Here is a 16627-nt window from a genome sequence, read left to right as displayed (position 1 = left end):
TTACAGCTGTGTAAGGAGTCATGCTGGTAACACTTCCCTTTGAACTCACATACAGCAGACAGAGGACCAAGAACCTAGGCTGAATATTAAACCTCTTGTCTTTATTTATGGTATAGCAGCAAAAATTGCCGTTACATCTACCATATTTTCCGCACTATAAGGCGCACTTAAAATCCTCAACAATCGGCAGTGCACCTTATAATCTGGTGCGCCTTATCTATGAATTCTGGCTGTGTTTACTGACCTCGATTTTATGTGGTACACGGCGCTCAAAAATCTGTCAAAAAATGTTTTAGTAGGACTTTGCTAAGCTACGAAGCCGCACCACTGGATGGATTGTCTGAGCATTATGGCTACCGTAGTCAGGAGCCTCGCAACTCATAGTAATCTGGGTCCAAAACTTCGTCCGCGTCAGGTCCCAAAGTCAAACGAACACTGTGTAAATTCTTTCATCTTTAATAAAATGATCAGTATTGCTGCTTTACCAGGTGTAACAATTAAGTTTAACATCCAGGCATCCATGAAAACAGAATTTATTTAATTTAACGGAGTTAGAAGTAAGCAGGAAGTTAGCTCGCTTGTTTCGCTAGTTATCTAAACATGATATATCATGTTCTGACTGAGAGATTTCTGGAAAAAAATAAAATGTACAGCTCTGCTATCACTTCCAACATGAATGAAGACAGAAAACTACACAATAGTGACGTTTGTAGGGTTACTGAAGTTGGATTAGATGGTATATAATGCTGTGCTAGTGATCGCTAGCGACACAGCTATGTTAGCATAACAAAGCGTAACACAGTGAACCTGGAGAATGAACGCTAAATTTTTTCCACTTGATAAAAGTTCCCGATGTTTTATTTTGACAAATGCAATCGCATGGAAAATTGCTGTAAATGGACCAAACTTCAGTAGGGGAGAACAACTGAGGTAATCCAGCCACAATATGAGATTAGTCATTAATGTAAGATAAGAAAACATTTTATTAGTCCCACACGTGAGAAATTTGTTTTGTTACAGCAGAAAGTGGACAGTGCAAAGTTACAAAGCAAAAATTAGAAAAACACTGGAACAACATATACTGTTGTTCCAGTGTTTATAGAGCTGCTACCAGAGAATTCAACATTAATGAATCAATGGTATAGAAGTGGAGGAAGCAAGAGGAATGAGTTGAGTAAAGTTTGACTTATCTGACTGTTTTGTTTCGTTTAATGCCTTATAATCCGGAGCGCCTTACGGTCCAAAAAATACAGTATTATTAGATTTATATCCATTTACACCTGTAGGGATTATTTTATTCTCAATTCACCTACTCATATGTTTATGGGTGTCTTCAATGTGGAAATAATGCTTAAATTAACTATTCCCCCATCTGGAACATGTATAGTTTTTGATTTTGGTGGAAGTCATCCTATCTTTTATGCAAGGGAAAAACCAAAATCATCATAAAATATACCTAAACCGCATATTTCATTAACTCACATCCAAATAAATTTGATGACTTGTTTTAGAATTTCTAGCCTTCATCGCTCCCAGAGTACAAAACTGTTACACGTAAGCAATCCTGTCGCTGGCTAAGCTGCTTGTAGCTGTCCTTGACTGCATTCATTGGCTCCCTGTTACATTCAGAAGCAAATTTAAAGTCATTGTAAATCATCCCAATAGAGCACTTCACTCTCAGACTGTTGGCTTATTTGTGGTTCCTTAAAAGTAGAATGGGAGGCAGAGCCTTCAGCTTTCAGGCCCCTCCTCTGTGGAACCAGCTCCCAGTTTAGATTTAGGAGACAGACACTGTGCACTTTTAAGATTAGACTTAAAACAGATTTTTTTTGTTAAATGATACAAGACAGTGACAAAATAGCACCAAACTTGGAGAGCTGGATTTAAAAAACTTTCCACCTAAAGATTATTTGGAATATAATTTAGCTAGCTGTAATTTTAACCCATTTCCATTCCTACTCTTTATATGTGTCCTAATTACATTAGACCGTGATATGAACTGATCTTGATGTTGTCCATGTTTTGACATCATTTAGCATTTATTCAACAATAGTGATTAGTATAAAGAAAGTCCTTCTTATAAAACCAAAACAACAAAAAAACATTCATATTCTTCAACGTGACATATCAGGAAACGCAACATCCTGAAACCAGAACTCAGGTCTCACATCAGCACAGTACAGACATTTTTTCAAGTAATATAAAAACGCATCAGAAGCTTTATGCCAAAAAAAAAAAAAGAAGTTGCACTACAGCAATGACCAATCATACTGATTCATTTAAATAAATGATGACCAAGACCTGCCCCAGGCTGTAATGTTAGTCCCATTTGGATATCAGTATCTAAGGGCTAATTACATTTTGGGAAACCTTATTAAAAATTCTTATTACCTTAATAATTCATAACATTATTTAAATCGAATTAAAAGGCAAGTTTTAAAATTTTCCCAGGGGTGTTAAAAACTGTGTGATCATTATAGTAACTGAACCGAGCGCCAAACACAGCAAAGTCCCAACTCCAGCGTAGTAAACAATTGAGATTGCTTGTTCAGAAGAGCTTAAGGAAAGCTTAAGCAAAGCCTACCAATGTGTCCAAATAGTTGTGGAAAAATCTATACCTGTAAGCTACAGTAAGCAAGCTAAGAAGGGGGGCACATTCTCAATTAAACAATTAAGTCTTAGCTTTCCAAATGCATCAACCTCTACTTGGTGCTGACCGCTGCATGACTCTGAATAAAAGCAAGCACGAGGATTGGGCTGGGTAGAGGGGGCGGCAGCCGGCGCCTGCTGGTGCTATCATCCGTACTGAGCAGAGGGAACAGCACCCTACACACCCAGATGTTCACCCAGCTGTTCCAAAGAACTCAAAAGCTGTTCTGGGAGGAGAAGAAGAAGGGAACTCGTGCACTCGGATGACAAAATCTGCTTTCACATCTCTGCGAGATGAAGGAAGAAGTGAAGCTTTTCCAGGGCTATTTAAAGCTTAGAAGAACAACAGAGGCGACAACAGAAAAGTAGGAGCTAGAAGAAAAAAACAAGGCGCTGCTCTTGCATGAATTAGGGTTGGGTTAAAAGGTATAAAGGAAAGCACTGCTGCTTAAAAGGGACCCTTTGCATTTCTGGGCACTTTTATTTCCAATGACAAGCAGCCATAGGTAGATGTCGCATATATTACAGGTATTCCTGGGTCTGTTAAAATAAGGTTTGATAGCAGAACATTTGTAAAACCTTAAAGACTAGTCGGTTCTTTCTTTAGCTTCCACTTTACTCTGACATTTAACAATCACACAGGGAGAAATAAACTGTGGCGGCAGCACAGACAGCAGTGTCTGCACATGCTGCTGGCTCAGTTAATGGCAATGTAGTTTGACAAAAACAACTTACCTGGAGCTCTACTTTGTAGCTTTTGAACTTTCAATTGCATTTGGGGAACAAATACTCAGATAATAACAACTAAATTGCTCATCATCCCACCAGATCATGAGCTCAGACAACTCAATCTTCCAACAAAAAAATGGGAGATCTGGTAACAACTCAACCTCAAATTTATTTTTTCAAACTACTTCTCTCGAGATCAAGATGAAGCGAGGTATGGATAGATGTCCCCTATGAGCAAGCATGGCAATGGTGGGGAGGAAGAACTCCTGTTTAACAGGAAGAGACAACTGGCAGAACCAAGCTCAGGGAGGGGAAGCCATCTTCTGTGACAGTTTGAGAAATAAGGAGAAATTCCAGACATAATAACAACAGTACAAGTGGTTTGTGTCCATCCACGCATTTTGAAGGGAAGTTTGTTCATATCCGATTTAAACATCCACACTCGAGATGGAAAGAAAAGCTCAAGAGATATGGTTTAAAAACAGGTATAATTTGACATATTTCCAAGCGAAATTATCAAGAAAACCTGTGAATATGGTGTGACTGTCAAATGATGAGTTCATAAAGTTAAAGAACCAGTAGGCACCACTTAAACCCTAGTCATGTGATATTAAAGATAGGGGAATCTGAAACACCTGGCTTTCTGACAGTATGTGTAGAGAAGGCAGGTGAAAACTACAGCAAGGTTGTCAGCAGTTTTATTAATGTTGAAAAGTTTTGAATAATTACTTCCAGTTCCCCTGTCTCAAAGTGGTTTGTGGTTAGATTGCAGAAATATGATCTGTTGCTATAACAATTAGACATTTTTATGCTAAAACATATATGTTAATACACCAGGAAATTTGAAGCTAATATGTGTTAAATACAGGAGCTTAATCATGTTTCTGTTAAATGAATACAGCTGGGGTGTTACGTTAAAGCCCAAACTTGGCACTGGGTTTCCTGTGACTGCACTTATCCTGTTACAAAAAAAAAAAAGAAAAAAAAAAAAAAGCATCAATTCATTAAGTTCAAGACTAAACAAAACATGCTAACGACGTGTCCGTTAAAAGACAATGGCCAATGTGTGTCTGCCATTCTGCTGCGACTGCTTTCAAAGAACTAAAACCATGACTGAATAAGCTGAGCGTTCCATAGTAGGACTTCACTAACCATTGCATGACCAAAGGTAGTTAGAACTATACAGAACCATGATTCTGCACAGTTGACCAAAATGTTACTTGACCATAACTTTAAAAATAAGAAACTCAACTCATCAGTACCAACATCACTGTGGCGACTGGCACATGTGAGCGACTGTTTACTGATGATTAACAACATAGCTGTGAGGTGCTAACTGGTTCCCACACTGTACTGATAGACTCAGTGTGTGTGGCTCTCCAATTAGGTAGATCAGAAAATCTTTCTGTTACCACCCAGTACAAAAAAAGCGTAGGAAAACTCCCTGACCTGTCAGTGCAATGTTAAGGTTTGGTGGTACAAGAGAGTGAACACTGGCTGTGACTCCCAGCTGTCAAACTGTCAGGCCAAACATATATTTCCAGGTGACAGCGGCTGTGTCCCAGGAGTGAGACAAGGTGAGTTTGGATGGGAGATCAGCAGGGCTGAGAGCAAGCCAGTGGAAAGAGTGCAGCATGTGGTGAGAAACAGCAGGCAGCAAACCAGATGTTCAACATGCAACAGTGGCGTAATAGAAAGTAATACATGTATATTGCACCTTTGTTGAAGAACTTATCAACACACTGTTAAACAGAACAAAAGGCATTTTGAAAATGCATTTTTACTTTCAAATCAGGTTTCAAAAAAGCAGAATACTGAACTAATATAAAATACACTAAGCCCACCTTGACTGTGAAACATAGCCAAAACATTTCTTCAATTATAACCTGTGAAACAATTTGAAACCTAATGACACATTAACAATTACACAGCAACCCTTAGAATATTGTTAAAATGTAGTTACAGTGGACACTCATCCTGTAAAGCACACCTGTGTGGCTTGTTGAGTACAGTTCAAGAGTGGCACTGGCACTCTGGTCACACCAACACTTTAACGGGAACGCTCATGGAAGAAAAAGTGGTCTCTGCTCTTCTCTCCTGCTCAGAGATAAGCCACTCGATGGGTTAGCGGGCACAGCAACTCCTCCAATGCTCTGTCAGCATTGGAGGCAAGACAGCGATCGGTTACATCACGTTGCCGAGGCTCAGCAGGCACTGCCGAGAAGGATGCTTATTCAGGCTGACCATTGGAACCCTGGACGACCCATTACGATAAGTGTGTCACTCACTAGTATGCCAAAAATACCCTGGCTGCTGAATGAGGCGAAGCCACTTAAGGACCTGGCTGGGTCACTGGCTGCCTCATGGTTAGAGTCACAACTCTGATGCTGACGTCAGACACTCTGTCAACATAAGGAAAACATGCCTGGTCATAATCTGAATCACAGACGGGTCATTTTAATGAAATAAAAGGGGTTTTGTACTTTACAGCAGGGCTTTCTAGTCTTAAAATAATCTAAACACATACATAAATAAAGCTAGACAGCTGTAAAAAAAACAAAGAAAAAAAACTGTTCTCAACACGCTTCAAAACAAATGAGAGAGAGTAAACTGGAGTGGTGAGACCGTTGGGGTTGTTAATTTGCACTCTCCTGTGGGTAGAATCGCCTCTCACATACACGCTCATGCAAATGTCTAGGTAGAGAGAGAAATATGTCAACGCCTGTTACTGTTCTTTCTACAGCCATGCCACCACAGGTATCACCAAAGCAGCACAATCTTAACAGCAGCCTGGCACATCAGAAATCACCCGCTACACAAGGCAGAAACAACACCGCTAGTAAACTGCTTCTTCTGCTTGTCCCTGTGCAACTTTGCACCTACTGAGCACTGGTTGCTGATCCATGTGCTCAACAAACCATCAACCAAACAGGGTGCTGATACCTGGTACAGGAACCAACTGCGATACTGAACTGGAACGTGGCCTGTTTTTATTGTAAAAGTGTATGATATTTATTTTATGTCAAGCAACAACAAGTACCTTACTTTTAATAGCATCATTTTGAACTTTAAACAGAGTCTAAGTCAGACTCCAGCAGTAAGAACTGTTCTGATGTCAGTCACTGCTAAGGTTGTTGCTACTGATTATGTGCACTGTCAATTAAACTGTTAAGTAGATTACTTTATAATCTCTTGTGTCAAAGAGCAGTAAAGCTTGCCTCTTACATTTCCAGACACAAAAGTGACATTTAAGTTTTATCTCACCGACAGTCCAGAGGGGATTCACTTCAAGGCTGCCAACTAATCAGTTATTTCCTCTATCAGACACTTCATCTTTTCATCTACAAACTCTTAAAAACTGTCAAACATAGCCGCTTTGTCATAGTCCAAAACCCAAAAATTGTAGTTGTTAACATGAAAGACTAATAATGTGAAAAAACAGAAATGTGGAACCAGTTGCTTAAAAAAAATACTTTATCTAGCAGTATTGTGTGCATGTCAAAGTATCCAGCAGTGACTCTCTGAAAACATACCTAGACATTACAATTACAAAGCAGTTACACAGTCTGCAACATATACTCCCTATGATCAGTTATTGATTTGAGAATGAGCAATATGCCCTCTGTTTGTTTGCTTGTTTTCACCAAAGACTCAGATCAGATCTCCTTTCCTTCATTGGGAGTTATTTCAGATCTTATTGTGGTCAAAGATAGATTAAGCTTAGTATGCATTTTTTGAAGTGCACAAAGACAGAGTGAGAAAGAAACACCCAGTGCTACCTAGAATTCTGGAGGTTTGCTAACGAGTTCTTTTCCAACACTACTTTACAGTATATTGATCTTTGTCAGAGCGATCAAGGTTCACTAACCTATAAAAGTTAACAAATTACTGTTGTTGTTGTTTTAATTTTACTATAAACTGAATTTTCCATATAACAAAATATGCTTTGTAGCAAGACTGAAAGTCAGACTCACACAAAATTAGAAATTGCAGGTCACACAATAAAAAAAGAAAATGACTGTACTAACATCTGAAAAGTTCAACCAACTGTATTCGTTGAAAAAAGATAAATGATCATTAATTAGAACAGTTAATACTACTTTCTAACTAATCTGTTAAAGGCAGAAAATCTTTTTTTCTCATTTGCTTCTGATGTTGTAGCTTTTTATTACCTCACTGTTACACATTTATTTTCTATCAATTACTAACAGAATTTTTTCCCCTCAAACATGGGGCTTTCACAGGAATTGTCATTTCCACAGCTTTGCTTTTATTGACAGCAACGAAAAAAAGAAAAAAAAAAAAGAAAAAAAAAAAAAACACCCTGTGAATATCACATTAGGCAAAACAGAAAGCGAGGTAATGACCAGCGGGCACAATTACACCTCCAGCTCACATCACGGCCGAGTTCCACAAAGGAAATGAAGGTAGAAAGATCAGCAGCATCTTGTGCCCTTATATTCCTTTTCCCCCTGCTTTATAGATGAGCCATTGGCTTTTTCCCCCCTTTGCGGAGATCAAAGGTGAAAGCTGCATGAAAGCTGGGAGGAAGCATCATTCTCTACCACAGAGTATCAACAACTGCACCCATTTAAAGGTTAACCACTTTATTCCATAAAAACACACACACCATACGTCATGTAAATGAAGTCTATAGTCCCACACAGGCCCACAGAAGGATATTACTATGCTAATCCGAAGCATTTTTAGAAGGTAAATGTCAAAAGAAATGAATTACCTTTACATTCCAGCATGCCCTGATGCAATAGCCCAAGCCTGACATTTGTCCACGAGGAGCTTGTTTTTCCCAATGTATTTTCAATTGCAACAAAGAGGATACAATTATTCAGATCGAGTCATTTCCACCATGACAGTGTCTGTATTAACCTTTTGAGTCACTAAACCAAAGACTCCCAACACAAACTGTTTTAGAGACAACTTGAAATCAATGAAGTTTGGGAGATGCCGATGGAACAGCAAGAAGCTGAGGAAAAACAAAAAAAAGAACAACAAAAATACACTGAGCTGGACCACACAGCTGTGTGCTGTGGCTGAGAGAGAAAAAAAAAAGAGCGATGTTAGTAAAGAAAGACGGATGGCTGGTGACACGTGGAGTAAGAGCAGGTCAGAGGATCCTGAGGCAGTGGCAGACACACAAACACACAACAACCACATAACTGCTGCACTTTACACAGAAATACACACAGCTGTCAGGGGCAGACGAAGATCATTCACAAAACACCACCACCACCCCTTCCCCCGGGTATCACTGACACCGTTTCTCCCTCACACACACACACACACACACACACACACACACACACACACACAAATACAGTTGCCAGGAGGCAGCATGCTGTCCATGAGGCCTGTGGAGAATCATTACTCAGCAGAGCAGACTAAAGAGCCGAGAGTGAACTTCCTTTTCGAATGCTCAGTGTTCCTCTTCTCCACGGCACCAAGCCCTATTAAACAGGGGTCCAAACCGTAGTGGGAAGTTGCGCTGTGTGTTTTCTTAGAACTGGGAGTTGTGTTTAGTGAACAGGAACAAAACAGAAACTGCTGGCCCAGCTGTCAAAGACCAGCATTAGGCTCTCAAGTGACTGAATAATGGTAGATAGTGTGCTATACAGTGATGTGTATAAACAGTCTGTATCTCAGTAGTGGTACTCCTGTCAATGACTAAACTGAGGCAACTATGCACGCTTAATTTTAGGAGAGATAATTTTGCACAGATTCAAGAGGCTGGACCCAAAAAAGCTGGCAAAGACTGAAATTTAACTAGTCACTGACGCTATGGAAATATTCTCTTATCTTCACTTATTTTCTAATTCGATTTTTAAGTGGAAAAAATAAACTAAAAAAATAACTCAAACCAAATGCAAATTAGAATTTTCTCAGCAGCAAACAATGTCATTACAAATTCCCACGCTCTCAAACAGTACCTACAAAAATAATAATAACAATAATAACAATAAATCCAAGTTAATCTACAACTTTGTTTATTGTGCTTTGTCATTATTGGTTAATTAAATAAACTAATAAATGTGTAATTGTGGCCTTACCCGTGCAAAAGGGAAACTTTTTGAACATCTCTGGTGATGGTGGTGGTGGGAGGTGGGGGACACACCTGGCGTTACACCATTCCAAACAAAGAAGCAAAAAAAAACAAAAAAACAAAACCCCACTACAATCCACTTCAGAGTATTTGTTTGTGTGCAAGGTGTTATGGAAACCCATAATATGAGCCCTTATCCACCATTCAATTAACGCATTAACTCATCTTGAGCAGGTGGCCCAAGGCAGGTGAGTGGCTTGTTGAAAAACACAACAACAAAAAAAAAACAAAACAAAAAAAACAACAGCTGCTGAATTATTACCAGAGCCACCAATTAAAAGGCTGATCGTGCCACTGCTCATGACAGAAGAGCTGAAGCCTTTAATAAACTCTGCTGAAATGTAGTCGGCAGCACTTCAGCCGAGGGTAGCCTGTGAAAAACTGACCTGAACTTTGGTCTACTGACTGCCACATCAAACTCTGCAGTCAGACATCAAACATACAATCTCCCTGACTAAACATAACAAGCATGTAGCAGTGGCCTCATGTGACATATCTTTGCTATGATTTGAAAACAGTCTGGGTCCCACACGTGTTTATTTGCCCTTAGTGAAAGGTCCTGTCCTCCACACACCATGTCTTAGATCATATCCATTAAGGTAATGTGTTCTCTGCACCTGGACCACTGACATCAAGACAAACTCTTGTAGAGTTAAAGTTACTGTGAGTCTGCTCAATTCAGTTACACTAATGATAGTTTGTCAAAGCCCTTTTGCCTTCTGCTAAAATACAGTCATTGCTACCTTTACATTTGCTTAACAACCAAAAAATGTTCAATTATCCTCCAGCTTTCCAGCAAAACCTTGAATTCTTTTGCAAGGAATTGCTCTGAAGGCTCATTAGCCCATTGGAAAAGCATCCACGGATTTAAATCCAATGAAGGAAAAGTATTGGATTAGACATCAGTCTTCCTGTGGAAGAAATTGAGAAAATACAAGGCTAAAAGGACATAAACACAAACAAAGCTAATGCATTCTCAAGCTAAATCATTCTATTAACAAATTTTAGCTCATTATAACTTCTGTTTGCATATTTTAACGATAATTCACTGCTTTCACTGGGGGTGACTGCTATCAAAGAACACTTAGCAATCCATGTGCAGTATTTTTTAAACCCATTTTCACACTGCAGGTCTTAATGCTCAATTCCAATTTTTTGATCAAATATGATTTTTTTGTCTGCTTGTTGACACTACAAACAAAATGTGACAACAAACGCGCTCTAGTGTGAACCCTCAAAGCGGCCCGCATGCGCAAAAGAAGACGTCGCACACAACGCGCTCTGTTTAGATCCAGACTAAACAGTATTGTTTGACTGATGGCCCTTAATATAAAGACTTGTTTTGGACTTTACGTTTCCAAATTTTGCTTTAAGTTATAAAGTTATTTTGTTATTTGCATATGGCCTAATAATTATCCTTATTGCTGTTTTGAGAGGAGCGGTGCTTCAAAGGATAGTTGCAGATTTCTGTCAGAGTCTGCAGATTATACAGTACAAATAAAATGTTCACGTTTCTTCAACGTTATCTTCCCAACAGTTTCACTGGATGGCCAGGAAGCGTTCACAATGTCTTCTCCGGAGCTGATAATTGGCGTCTGTCTTGTGTCAGTGACGTAAAAGATGGATTTAATGCGACATGACCGTTCAAACAGCAGTCGCTTTCTAAAACATCAGATATGTATCTGATTCAGTACCACATACGAAAGTGACCCAGATCGGATTTGAAAATATCGGATTTGTGCCGTTCACACTGTCATACCATGATCGGATATGGGTCGCATAGGGTCAGAAAAGTCGGATTTGATGCACTTTCGCCTGCAGTGTGAACGTAGCCTTAGAGTTTGACACCCACTGGGAATTAATTGCAGCATTTCACACACACTTAGCTGTAGAGGCACATCATAGTATCTCATTTTGAAAGTTCACCTACTGCTAACCAACAAGCACTGACCAGTACCATTTCCTGGCTGGACAGTTTGCTAAGGTCACTGCTATTTAGCTGTCAAATTAGTGCAGTAGAGGCACCTGCATCACAGGTTCACACTAAAGTGACTGTCCAGCATTCAACACACCTCCAGAGCAGAACAAGGACCACTGAGACTTACTGGAGAGGCAGCTGAGCATATCAGGCAGTGTTTCCCTCAACTGCAGATTGCAAAGGAAGATCTACTGATGCTGGCTTAGTGGGCTAAGCATGGTGGAACATGAACCAGTTCTCCACGAACTCCAGGGTCTGGTTAGAGTTGCCCTCTAGCTTATGGTGGTTCTATAGAGCAAAACAAGAACTACAGCTGGTGTGGTTTAAGACTGTGGAGTTCTGTCAAACTACAGGATGTGACACTGCAAACAGCGGACCGACATCGAGGACCAGCACAGCAGGCACCTAACCACCCTACCCAAGGGTGACTCTAGTCACTAACATTAAAAAGAATGGATAAAGTAATAAAAAGATGCACTAGGGCACCCTACATTTGGGCAGCTTGCCCAAGTATAGTCTATGTGTGGGAAACACTGCAATAACAAGGTACTTGGCAATTAAAATATTTACAGCTGAGCACCTTCTATAGCGTATTTAATAATTAATTAAAGCTCCCCCACAAATATCATTTGAATCTGTTAAAGATGTTGTGCTAACAATCTATCACCGACCACAAACATAGCAACAAATTCCAAGAAAGGTGGCAGGGCATTTCTTTGACACATTATAGAAAATATAAAAAAAGGTTATTTGAAGTTCATAACTCTCAATCTGACACCCTGAGTACTACGCAAACCTGATGAATGCTCAGTTTAGAAATGAAAGAAATGCCATTTAGACACACTGACACTTAGAAAAATGTGCAAGGTTTTCTAAAATATATTCAACTGAAAAGAAATAAAACGAGATAGGATTCAGATGTGCGCTATTTAATATATATGCAATGTCAGGAACGTAATCTGCATGTATCTAACTACCGACATCCAATATTTAAGCAAGTGATGTAAATATGGCAACTCTACAGCAATAAAGGCTGGACCCTGCTCAAATTGAACTCATCCACCCTGACAGCAGCAATTCCCAGTTTGCCTAAATTTAATGCCGTCCCCGGGCACAGACACTATTCCACATGCTGGAGGTGACAAACTGAAAGTAAAAAGGAGCATCCTAACTTTCCTGGAAACAGCAGCGAGGGGCCCTCCGGAGAAAGATGGGCGCACTCAGCGAGACACCCCTCATCCGTCCTGGAATATGTGGGGGTTTTTTTGTATAAAGTGACGGCAATAAGCAAACACGGCCCGTGTCCAATTGCTGCGGAATATCTGGGTGTTTGTTCTAAAACACACTGAACCGAGCACTTCTGCAGCCACTCTACAACTGTGCACCATCCGGCTCTAAGTGCAGGCAATTTAACTTGTTGTGGATGCAGCGAAAGTGGCAATCAAAATGTGTGAAAAGCTGTCGCCTTAAAAGTTTAAAGCAACAAGTGGTGGGTTCACCTCTCTGGATGAAAAGTCTGATGAAACATCTTTTGGTGGGAAATAAAAACAAACAGCCCATCTATCACTTTTCATTTACAAAAGCCACGTGCAAAATGTTTTGAGAAAACGGACACTGAAAGTAAATGAGAATACAGAAGAGATATAAAAATGTTGTTTTTAAGCAAATGTCAAATAAAGAGTTTAATTTTATGCCTCCCGCAATCCTGTATGTACACAGATAAAGCATCCCTCTGTGGCCTATATATGTTTAATTAATTAAGCCAAAACCCACAAAATATTCTCAAATGCATCCAACTCTACCTACCTACATTGCCTATGACACATAACTGTAGCATAAAACACTACACAAGGGGCCGTTATCTCTTAAGAGAAAGATGTAGGTAAGCACTGTTGACATACTCTGCCTGTGGAAGTAAATTAGGCTACCTGCCGGGAAGAAGAAGAAGAAAAAAAAAGCTGTGACACTTGGCTGACACCTTGCTTGCTTGTAAACACAACTGCAGCCAGGCAGGCTCCATCACGTGGCCACAAGACTTTCAGGGCCACACCAGTCTCCTCAACTCCTGATCTGGAAACAGCACAGAACACAGTTGTAGGAGAGGGGCTATATGACCACACCTACTCTCTCTGCTGTTCTGGAGTCAGTTGACTTGAAGGAGCAGTGCACGCTGTGTACCCCCCTCCCCCCACAAGCAAAAATGGGAAAAAATGAAGAAAAAAACCCCCCAAACTTTACATGCCAGGTCAATAACAGCAAAGCAGTGACTGAGCACGTGTCAGGTTAATCACACAAATAAAAACAACGGTGACTCCACATCACTACATCATCATGCAAATTACTGCAGTGGGAGGAACTGAGCAAACTGTATTCTCAAAATGCTTTCACAAATAAAATGCAACCAAATCATAGGTTAGCATTTACAGATAAATAAGTAGTCTTTGGGTTTTAGATTTCTGTTGATATCACTAGAATAATAAATATGTTTTTACAATTCTTTTTAATTACACGACCATATAGCTGCATTCAAAATCGCTCAAAATGATAATAAATACAACAAAAAAATCAAAAAAGAGAGGCAGGGACTATGTTTTCTTTACGCAGTGGAGGAACACTGGGCAGAGGGGGCTGTTTTTCTGCAGCCTTCCATTAGATGCAATTATAAATGGCCGAGAGCAGAGGGATGGGGGAGCCAATCAGATCTCGGCTCGCATGTCAACCTAAGACCAACTGTCTCCTGGCTCTGACAGCAGGATTTTACCTCCATAATTCAAATCCCAAAGCAAAGGCAATCTGCACTTTGCCAACTCCGAGCGCCGGGGCCGTGTTTACAGGCGGCACATGGAGGAAAGAGGCAGAGAAAAAAAGACAGCGAACCGAGTCGAACCGATCCCGCAATGAATGAAAACCCTCAAGTCGAGACAATCAATCGCGGTCACAATCACACTTTGATCCGAGTAAACACTTTATCGGGATGGAATTGTTGCCATTCTCCCGACTCTGAGACACATCTCTACTCCGGCCTGCAGCGGCTTTTTAACAGACACAGCGCTCTTTTTCTTAATGATTATGCAAATATTATTTAACGGCTATCGCTGTCATTTGCATCTTGTTTATCGCCTCGACAGCCACTGACACAACTTTTGATAGCACCGGAGGGAGCTCGGCACCGAACAGAACCGGACTCGCTGCGGATTCTCGCAGAAATGACAGCGGTTACAGCACTGACAGCGAGGCTAGAGCAATACCGCGAACAAATATCACCTCATCTCCCTGCACACACGCACACACTTTCTCCCCGCTAACTCTTGTTCTACTTAGTCTAACTCTTGCCCTGTACCAAGCAGGGACACACACCGATACCCACGTCTCGGAAAGTTGTTTCTGACGGAATATGCGGCTTCTTTCTCTGTCTAAACACTATTGCAGGGGTGGTATTGGGAGAGAGAGAGAGGCAGCCATTTTAGAGCTCTTGCTACATAGACAATGGCTGGTCCAATGCAATATTCAACTCTACAGTGCTTTTTCTCAGCGACTGAGAGACTTCAAGTCAGCCAAAGTGTGTCAGTGCAGTGAGTGAAGTTTACCTGATTTCTGTTTGGAGGTTGTCCAGTGTTTCCCGGGCTCATGGGAGGCGGATGGTGGGTCCTTTGTTGCCAAGCCGGATGAACCCCACCATACTGACTGCTGCCCATATCCCCTGGTCCCTTGTTGGCCCCCTCCTGATTGTTATAGTCTCCTTGGGGATAATTCGGGTAGCTCCTGGTAGGGCTGGGGGATGTCAAAAGCTGATTTAAAGTTGGCGTAGACGTAGGTTGTTGGTTTCCCATGTTATATCTCTGATTATTATAAGAGGCAGCCATAGCTGTGGTTCCTCCTGCTGGCTGTTGCTTGCCTGGCTGCCCCCCAGCCGGAGGCTGGTTGTTACGCGGGGAATTCATGGCCCCGTATCCCGGGCCCTGGTAAGAAGTCCTGTTCTGGAACGGGCTGTAGTTGTTGTAATGGTTGGGGTAGCCGTGTTCGTGTGAATTAGGGGGGTAAGAGTCCATCATGCCCGGCCCCGATGCAGCTGCCATGCCAGGGCTTTGTTGTCCGCCATGTTGATGAAAAGGGGCCCGGGTGTAGTGCTGGTTGTAACCGTAAGGAGGTGGAGGAAAGGGGCCCGGGTGGTGGTGTCCCATCCCGGGATGGTTATTCCCTTCGGGCCCGCCTGTATCATTCTGATTACTGCTATTATTATTTACCCTGGGTAAATTCCCGTTGCCGTTCTTCATGTCAGGATCCCCTCCTCCCCCAGCATTTCCAGCATCGGTCCCGTCCTGCAGCTCCTTCTGCCCAGGAGATCCGCCGTCAGGTCCCGGTTCCTTATTTTCATGCTGTTTCTCTCCCGGTACCGACTCCTCCTGTGTGTCCCGATCCGGCTTTTTTAGTTCGGATGGCGGGCTAGTGTTGAGAGTGGCGACGCTAGCGACCTGAGCGGCCATGATATCCCTCTCTCTCTCTCCCCCACTCTTTCTCTGCCTCTCTCTCAGCACGGCGACTCACACACAATCAAACTTCGAATAACCATTGAATATAAATACAAGTATATTTATAACAACGTACCCGTTGTCCCGGTTCATTCCCCCCTTTTCCCTCCGCCCGGACCGGTATCCGGTAATCCACCGCGACTCCGTTTAAAGTTAAAACAGAGAGGGGAAAGTTTGTGAAAGAAAAAATGTATAAATACAGAGCCAGGGAAGTGAATTTAACCGACACAAGTGAGTGTGTGTGTGTTGGAGGGGGGCCTTCTGTTACAGAACGAGAGCGCGAGCTAGAAATCAACCAAACCAGCACGAGGCTCCGCGAGATACAGCCATCTTACCGACATGTCGCGAGAAAATAAAAACCCGGAGCGGAATCTACAGCAACTGGATTCGGACTGCTTGTTCCCTGTTGTTTATACACAAGGAGAGCCGTTATTGAAGGTCTAATACGCTTTGAACTGAGCGCATACATAAAACCGTCGACGTATTCGAGAAGCGGTGTTTGTTAGCATAAAGTGCCAGCCGTACAGAGGGTAATTAAATGACGCAAATTAATAAAAAGCTAATGTCTCCTGGAGAGATGTTTATTTAGAAAATAAGTTACACTAATTCTCTGTGCTCTTTCAT

At 41.4% G+C, this 16627-nt stretch overlaps 1 protein-coding gene across 2 annotated transcripts in view; it reads right to left on the bottom strand.

The window, feature by feature from the left end:
• Positions 1-16336, bottom strand: part of arid1ab (AT-rich interactive domain 1Ab) — a 55217-nt gene extending 38881 nt beyond the window's left edge. For both annotated transcript variants that reach the window (XM_085447144.1, XM_085447145.1), the window contains exon 1: positions 15062-16336. In XM_085447144.1, the coding sequence (XP_085303270.1) occupies positions 15062-15958 (897 nt within the window). In that variant the 5' untranslated portion in view covers positions 15959-16336. The remainder of the gene's footprint in view (positions 1-15061) is intronic.
• Between the last annotated feature and the right edge of the window lie 291 nt (positions 16337-16627).

Source organism: Copadichromis virginalis, linkage group LG22, assembly GCF_057382275.1.
Source record: "Copadichromis virginalis isolate Kocher_CV1m ecotype Utaka linkage group LG22, C_Virginalis_male_GT1.1, whole genome shotgun sequence".
NCBI lineage: Eukaryota > Metazoa > Chordata > Actinopteri > Cichliformes > Cichlidae > Copadichromis > Copadichromis virginalis.
The sequence above is the reverse complement of the archived record's forward strand: the minus strand, read 5'-3'. Positions and strand labels throughout refer to the sequence as shown.